The sequence below is a fragment of the Mizuhopecten yessoensis genome, unplaced genomic scaffold (genome assembly GCF_002113885.1).
Source record: "Mizuhopecten yessoensis strain PY_sf001 unplaced genomic scaffold, ASM211388v2 scaffold11145, whole genome shotgun sequence".
In the NCBI taxonomy this organism is placed as follows: domain Eukaryota; kingdom Metazoa; phylum Mollusca; class Bivalvia; order Pectinida; family Pectinidae; genus Mizuhopecten; species Mizuhopecten yessoensis.
Window position 1 is genome coordinate 3397768 of NW_018408902.1, and position 9086 is coordinate 3406853.

The 9086-nt window shown below is 35.4% G+C and overlaps 1 protein-coding gene across 1 annotated transcript in view; it reads right to left on the bottom strand.

Annotated features, from left to right (window-relative positions):
• Positions 1-3105: 3105 nt before the first annotated feature.
• Positions 3106-9086, bottom strand: part of LOC110466768 (tyrosine-protein phosphatase non-receptor type 1-like) — a 14400-nt gene continuing 8419 nt past the window's right edge. Inside the window, exons 5-9 of the mRNA XM_021523516.1 lie at positions 8421-8561; positions 7083-7292; positions 5557-5745; positions 4922-5286; positions 3106-4158 (exon numbers count right to left, since the gene is read on the bottom strand). Coding sequence (XP_021379191.1) covers positions 3963-4158; positions 4922-5286; positions 5557-5745; positions 7083-7292; positions 8421-8561 — 1101 coding nt within the window. The 3' untranslated portion in view covers positions 3106-3962. The remainder of the gene's footprint in view (positions 4159-4921; positions 5287-5556; positions 5746-7082; positions 7293-8420; positions 8562-9086) is intronic.

A 9086-nucleotide genomic window follows, 5' to 3' on the forward strand; every position in this document is an offset into this window, starting at 1 on the left:
GTGCATTAGATAAATTGTATTAGTAGCTTGACCATTGTATGGCATTGAATGTGTATTTTCCTATCTGAAAATAAACTTTAAATATAAATATTAAATTGCATGCATATAAAATATACTTCAGATGTTACCACACAAATAGGTTGAACCTATTATAAGTTAAAACTAGGACAGATTAAATATACTTCTACTGGGTACGTGTTCCCTATGTTGTAATTAACTAACAGCATACAATTATTGACAGTTGATGAATGCGAGAATAATATCTATAAACCTAATGAACAATTGACCTCCACAATTTTGTATATGTAATTCACAGGTATAAACGCAGATTGTGAAGTGATTATTTACCTACTTTCAAAAGATACAACATGTTTTTAAAAGAAAATGTATGATTATGTTTTCTAGTATACTTTTATCCTGATGACTGTACACAACTTTGCTTCAGAGATATAATTTTAGACATATGTTTGAATTACATTAGGGAACTGGTTTATTTACAGTTTAAGTTAATATTCCTGTATTTCTTCCATTAAAAATCTTTTTCAACTTTTTATTTTTTTTCAAATTTAGGGGATTGGGGTAGTATTATACACCTTGAGAACACACTTAGTAAGACAAAATGCTTTGAAAATCATGGATTTCGAAACCATTTTTTTTCGTTGATATTCATTCTGACAATGTTGTGAGGATTAGATAACTACCTATATTGATATTTTACTTGGGAGGGGGTGATAATTATGGATACATACATGTATTCCAGTACAGACAAACTTATGGAAAAACCGCTTTACTGAATTAGAGAAAGCCTTTTTACGTAATTTACACTTCCGTCACAATGAATCAAATATTTAATGACAATGAATGTCATTGCAACTCAGAAGCGTTTGATGGCCTGCAGCAAAATCTACTAATGTATATATTCTCTGAAAGTGACCCCAAACAAGCATTACATTATTATTTAAAGACTTAATACATCAAAGTAAAAATACATTTAATATTGTTTTGACATTGTTTGTTTAAAAATTAAAGTGGCACCTGTATTAAATCTTAGGATATGTTTGCAATAAATTATGTACCAAGAAAATATACCTTTAAGGAGACAAGTAATTCTCATTGAAGACGAAAATAATCTGACTTTGAAAAATAATTCTTTTCAAAACGGACAAAAAACTTTTCATGATTCTTTGAAGACCAAACAAAGAATACAAAAAAATCTTATTCTTCAGAGAGCTGGAAAGCCATGATCTTAAGTTGACCTTTATACATCTAAAAGATTTAACAACAAGTAATTAATTTGAAACCCTGTATTTCTGTAACCAATTATCGGATTACTGGCGTTGTAAATAAGACTCTTAATAATATCTTTCAGTGGTTGAAGTCACTAATGACAATTTCATTTGTCTCACATTTACATGTACCTTTTGAGAGTTTGTAGGTTAAGAGATTAACTAAACACAGAGTGTATGAACAGTAAAGGGCGAAATTATCAGCACAAATATTTCCAGAATGCTAACAAAACTACCTGGTACTGACGAATGTATACAACAATGTATCTCGTTTAAGTAAAGCAAAATACGAGTCGGTGGGTTTTCAGAAATTTTACATATGCATAACTTTAATTTTGTTTGGTCACAGACAGGAATGAGGTGTGGACGGAGATTTGTGGCAGGTAGTAAAATCTGATGCCTTCTTATGTCTCAAATCGGTGAGATTGTGATTTTGATTCTGAAATATAATTCACCAAAAAGATTGGAATTTTACAGGTAGATAGCATGAATGCTTCAATATATAGTATCTACCTTAAATCAAAATCAGATAAGAAATCCTTTAAGTGTTACAGCAAGTTTTGATCTTAATTTGTCACAGATGATTGGATTTGAGAACATCTTTATTTGCTGTTTTCAAAAAAAAATGATAGATATTAAAACCGTTTCCCACATCGTAGTGGATAATGGAACACAAGCAAGTTAGTGATTCCTAACCCTATATTCAATGTATCATAACATTCTAATCTCTCACACACACAACAGCAATTGTTAGATAACAGACAGTAACATGTATAAGAGGCTGAACAATGTAATAGAAAAACAAAAAGGCTTTGTTATAAATGCCCCTGGTCCCAGTCACATGAAGCCTGGAGTATGGGTAACAAATGTGAGGTAAGATCTCGAATGTTCCTTCATTTCCAAAATCAAACATTTGTTATACACAGTTGAACATGTCTTAAAAAAACACCTGTATCTTACCTTCCGACTATTTAGTCTGCGTTGGATAAGGCAGACTTGCCTGGATGATACAGGTACATCTGGTCCATAAGACCCATTTTGCTCACCTATTCATTTTTTTTTATTATATGAACCGAACAAGAAATTGAAATGTTTCCATTGTTTTGAGACCATAATTGGTGGCCAATCATAGAACAGGGTGATCAATTTGGATTTTGAATTGTTTTGCCTGTTGGCTACATCCTTCATTTAGGGATGCTTTCATCTGAGTTTTTGTAAGTTTTACCTCCCCCCTCCACATCTGAATTTGTTCATTGGGCCCCATCTTTCTGCTCTCGGGGGGTGGTGTGGGGATACCCTTCAAATACACAAAGTTAAATTAACTTCACCCATGGATGCTTCATGCCAAATTAGGTAGAATCCCCTTCCGGATAATTAAGTAGTAATCTTTTGAAACTGTTACACCTTATTTTCCCTTTTGGGCCCTGTCTCTCTGCCCCAATGGATTTCACAGTAGGCTTTTATTATACAACTCAATTCAATTGAACTGAATTCAAATGACCCAAGGAACCAAGGAAAAATGAACTACCTTATGTATGTCAGAATTCAGTCAACCATTCTGGACTATTAATTCTTTAAAGGTATATTGAACGGATGCTGCGCCATAGCATAAGATCACTTGGCCCTTTGGCCAGGTGAGTAAAAAAGCTGCCAGATTTAAGATTCAACATGATTGATAAATATGTTTCCAGTATTTTTCATTTATAACTTTTAAAGCGAGAAATATCAGAATTGTCACGGTGATAATATTTCTCCATCCTACAAAAGCTTAGTTATACAATATGATTTAGTTCAAAAAGAAGGCATGAAAGTATGCTATGATTTCATAATTAACAATTTTTATTGTACAACTAGGCTTTTAGCCACCGAGACCTGAGTACATCTGTTATGCCTTTTTTCAAACTTCAAAGCGAGAACAGAAGGGAACACTATAAATGTTGAAATTCAAAGCCATTAAAAAAAGGTAAAAATATGAAAATTATATCTCAATAAGTGACGTGTAACTATAATTAACAAAAACTTCAACTTGTCCTTCATGCATTGAATACATAACAAAGTGGCTCATGTACAATCAGTCGCCAACCACTGGGCGAACTAGCCTGCAACAATCCTTCGTCAAAATATTTCATTATCCTACAGCTACTTTTTTTATCTCTTAATGAATCCTGTTGTATTCAGAGCACTTAATGTTGGGACCTAGAAATATATAAGGAATCTATATGATCGTTCATATAAGCTTGTCACAACAATCATGTTCATTGTGCACAAAAATAACTTATTTTTTACATATTTTTTTTATCTAAATACCTTTCATATGTTATATTGAAACCATGGGATATAATTTGTTATCAAATTAGGAAGTACATTTATACACTTAATATTTAATCCGTTACATATAGCCCGAGAAAACACTTTACTGTTTAAAACATAATAGCATGATATAACAACATTCCAACTACAATCACCGATTACTTTCTTCTCCCCATTAACAACGTCAGCTAAAGTCTGTTTCCATCTGCTATTCCAGTCTGCAAACGCCTTCTCTAGCTGGTGCCAATTTCTCACTCTTCAACTTTCCCGACTTCCTCTCTCAAGCCCATGTTGGACAATTTAACACAGACAGATTTCAATAACAATATCTGTTTGAATATAAAAATATTTCTGTGCCATGTAACATCAGTAATTAGACCAGTAGTAACGATATAATAACAGTCCCCCTAGAAAAATTGAAAGCCCTATAGCGACTGGCTGGAAGTACGACCTCCGATTTTTCCACATTTCATTGTCTTTCTGTTTTTGTCGCATCCTGTCCACCTGTTCCCGCGTCTTCTTCGCCCTGTCGTCTCTGTTTCTCCTCCTGATCTCGTAACCGCTGGAAAACACAAAAACAGAAATAAGCATTTCATCTGCGATCTTAGATTAAGTTATGAATCACAGTTAAATCAAAAGTGTTTGACAATATTTTAGAAATTTTCAAGTAAACCATGTATTGCGTTAGTTTTAATTAAATAGTTTATGGATGTAAATTTTAGAATTTTCATATAACTAAACAAGACAATCCGTAAAACTGCTGATGTTCCAAAAATACATTTGACTCAGAAAGTACAAGAAGTACAAGAAAACTTGAAAGAAAATATACTTTTTAACCCTTTCACCACTGTAGACCAAAATGGACTCATCCAGATCAATGCATGGTAGAGTTTACTAAAGTTACATAGGGGTGAAAGGTGTCATGAAGTAAAAGTTGTGCTGTATGTGCACTGCACATTGTCTTGTCTTTACTAAGTGTATCACATTAAAATATTAACAACTTTATAAACAAAGAAGTAGGACTTAAGAAAAGGGTGTAACTTTTTATCTCGAAAAACAGAGCAAGAGTTATATATTTTTATTTTTATTTTTTTAAATTGGCCATAGCTTACAGGCCAGATATTTGTTAGAAGGTCAATTATAAAGGTCAGTAAATGTAAGTTATGAGATATGAGTTAGAGGATCACATTTACAAGGTTAGAAGTCTGAAGATTAAATTCAATATTAGAAGTCGTAAACGAAGTTTAAAAGTCATACATAAGTTTGAAGATTAACCAGTTTAAGTTTGAACCAAGTGTAAGTAATTATGAGGCCAACTGTCCTACCTAGTATTGTTCTGATCCTCGGTGTGGAGGATTTCCTCGTGGGGAGGTTCCGTCCGTATGTCCTCATCAATACCATTCACCCTATCCTCTATTTTATCCTCCTGACTGTTGATCACCTCTGTAATGTCCTCATAATCATCAGCTTCACTCTCGGACAGATCATCATCATCGTCATCATCATCGATGAGCGAGTCAGATTCAGACAATTCAATGTCCGCAGTTTTATCCAGTCCATCATTCATGTCCATTGGAAGCCCTGTACGTGGGGGAAGGGGTGGGGGCAACTCACCGTGGTGCCCGTGAGAGGGGGACAGACTTGTGGTCCTCGTGGGAGGTGGGGGAGGCAGCATATCTTTGCTTGGCTCCTTCCCCAACACAAAACAAAATCATTATACACATACAGAAGCAATTCAATATTGCCTTATTTATCTATGTTATGAAATGTTCAAGGCCAAAGTTTTAATGTTACAGGGTAATTTTGCACCAGGATTCTTTATTCCATTCTAGAGTGGAAACACCATATATATGTTACACTGACCCAAATTAGCATTTTCTGATTCAATTCCCGAGATTAAGGATTTCAGTTTATTCCATTGGGTGGTACATACATGTATACAACATTCTAAATATCTCACCTGCATGTAACCTTCGAGGACAGACAATGTGGAGTCATCGTTGGCAAGGATACGGCGACCGCCCTCAATGATGGCAGCGTATGAGAAGCGAAGTTGGTCTGCAGTCTGGATGAGGCCCATCCTACACCCCCTCATCTTGAGCAATAATGGTCGTAGGTCGACAGAGTTCATATCCTGAGTCTTCTCCACCTAATAAATATGGTTTACCAATTCTTCATCACTGATTTCATATCACACGATAGTGATAACATGTAGCAGTATAGGCAAGCTTTGTTATTCCAGCCATCACTAATCCCAATATTCAACCATCCAGGCAGTGTGCGGGATGTGATAAGGGATCGGAGAAAAAGGAGGAAATCAAAGTCAAAATGGAGGAACATACCTCATCCTCTCAGAAAGTTTGATTATTTAAATGTTTCAAATGAAGAATTTTTTGAAATCACAGGAAAAACAAGAGAGGAAAAAAGAGGAAATCCTTTGAAAAAAGGAAGAACCACATCCCTGCAGTCATGTTTTAGGAGGCAGTTTGGACTATTATGTAATCCAGCCACTTTTGCCACGGATGACATTGGCTGGATAATTGAGTATTCACTGCATATTGATATCCAGTGTTGTTCATCGAATCGAAGTTCTGCCTTGTCTTCAAGATAGCTATAAAACTCACTATTTCACTGACAAAACAAAACTTATCACCAAAACAATCTCACCCAATCAAAAGCCATGATGGCCATCTTGGATTTTGGCATCTTGATAATATAATCTTTAACTATTCATCATGTAGACTATCCACAATGTAGCATATACCGCAAATGAAACAAATGTTAACAAATCAAATCTTAACCAATCAACAGCACCACGCTTTTGGATCAAGGTATTGGAGCGCTGTTAACATACATGTAGAATTTCTATCACAGATCACTTGCAATCAATAGGAACACTTATAGGTCAGAAAGGGCCATACAATGTAGTTTAGACAGTATATCCACCCTGTTCTATCTAAAGTAACAGTGACCTTAACCAGTGGCCATCTTAGATTTCAGTATCCTGGTAATGTAGCACTTTTCTTGTAGGATATCTACCAAATACAACTTACTACAAAACTAATCACTGGTGAGTCATGCATATAGGCCAAAACCATGCATATTTGACAATATATTCCCCCTTACTGTGACCTTGACCTTAGAAAATTAGTTAGACCTCTGTTGCACATTTGCATATCACAGTGTATCACAATGTGATATTTCAGACTGCTTGATTCCAAGATATCTCCGGAAATTAAAATGTGGACAGACAGATGGACAGACTGTACACTGTGCTTTAGTACTATATAGAACACCTACTCCTCAAATCTGGAGCCTTTTTTAGAACCACACAAAAATTAAAAAGTTTTAAAACAGTTTGTTTTTTATGTATATTACTACAGGAAAGATTTCCTTGCAAGCCTTTAAATTTATTTCAGATAGCTGTGTCATTTTTCAGTATACCATTCTGTCAATGTTATACTTTCTAACTCTGAGACCACTTACAATGACTAAGCAGCTGTCGACAAGACAGAAGGTGCCAGACCGGCCGATGCCTGCACTACAGTGAACCACAGGCGGCCCCACAGCAGAGTCGAGAGCTCCAGTCTGTCGCACGACCATAAGGAAGTTGAGGAAGGCATGAGGCGAAGATGGCACGCCAAAGTCTGGCCACGTAATGTAGTTATAATGGAGCACCTCTCTTGTGTCTCCGGACTGAAACAAAACATAAACAATGACCATAACCACTTTCCAGAACACGTTATTTCTCATGATTTGATGTGAAACAATCACAAACTATTATTAACAAATATCTCAAAAATAATTATCATGGTCAAGTTGTACTAAGCCTTGTTGGCTTTAAAAATCATGAACACAAATGTTCAAAACATGATTTAATATTTTATATTTCTTTTCTACTTAATAATAATTCAGTTCCCTGTACATGCAGGTTTAAAATTCTGAATTGCAATATTTCTGACAACATACACTATGAAATATTTTACTTAAGCCAGTGTACATGTTTTAGAAGACAGTTTGGCCCGTTTTTATAATCAAGCCACTTTTGCCAGAATGAGGTGGCTGGATAATGGAGTAATCACTGTATAACTGATATCCAGTGTTGCTCATCAAATTCATGTTATATTATCATCATACTGTTTGGCAAGGAGAGCTTATAATTCCCCTTTTCCACTACTGTATACCAGGAAATATCTGCCATAGTTTCATTTTTGCCTTTTTCTCTCTCTAAAATCAGGTCAAATTCATCAACACAGCGAATATACATATATGTATTAGACCGGCTACCATCCCCTAAGTTTTTATGAAGAGTTTCTCAGGTGCATTTTTTACTACTAGCTTATCTCCCCCTAGTTCATAACTCTAGAATCAGACATCCAAGCGATCAAAAAAATTTGAGTTTAACTTTTTTCTTAATAATTCAATATCCTAGAGACGGTGGCCAGTCTACGAATATATAGGTACATGTAGATAACAAAGTTATTTTATGTAATGGGTGAAATTTACATTGGGTTGAAAATTGAGTTTATAGGAGAGGGGTGAAAGTGTCACTTGATGAAAATTTCCTTGTGTACAGTAATACACCTGTTTTTTCTGCTTTTGAATATGACTGACATAGGAATGTTCCATAAATAATTCAGTCAAAATCCTATCAGCTGTTCAAGACTAACAGTCTTTAATAGAAAGTTTGATAGGCAGGCACAGATAACCTGCTGTGGCCTTTAGCCAGATGCACTGACAATATTGTCCTACAATGTATGCGTAACATTGTAATATTTATTATATCTGACTTGTGTGATGAGTGTTGTATAACGTTAACTGTACCTCCATATCTTCCAGCTCTATCTTCCGTACGACGTAATAGTTGAGATACGACTCATCTAACAGTGTCACCTTGAGACCGACATCTTCATATTCCAACTCCTCATCCAGACCACTTTGGGGAAAGTAAGGGTGACATTTTTTCTAGAAAGAAAAGACACTTGTCTATATAGCGATATGTCTTTAAAAGCAACATAATGTGTGTCCACATAAAAACAATTCTGCCCTGCCATGGATATCCTTGTCTAAACCATGTTATCTTGTGCATAACTTCAGAAGAACAAGAGGCCCAATGGGCCTGCATCGCTCACCTGTTATTAATCTAACACTTGTAATCTTAAGATTTCATAAGAACCTATTAAAAGATTTAAACATATGACGCCTCTGACCTTGATTGTCGAACAAGGACATTAGGTTGAAAGTGGATCAAGGTCATTCATTTGAACTAACATGGTAATCCTTCATCCCAGCATGCTACAGGCCCAATTTCAGTACCCTGGCCCTTTTGCTTATTGAAAAGAAGTCGCTTGAAGATTTTACGACATTTGACCCCTGTGACCTTGAAAGTTGGTCAAGGTCATTCAGTTGAACAAACTTGATAGTCCTTCATCCCAGCATGCTACAGGCCCAATATCAGTACCCTGGGCCTTTTGGTTATTGAGAAGAAGT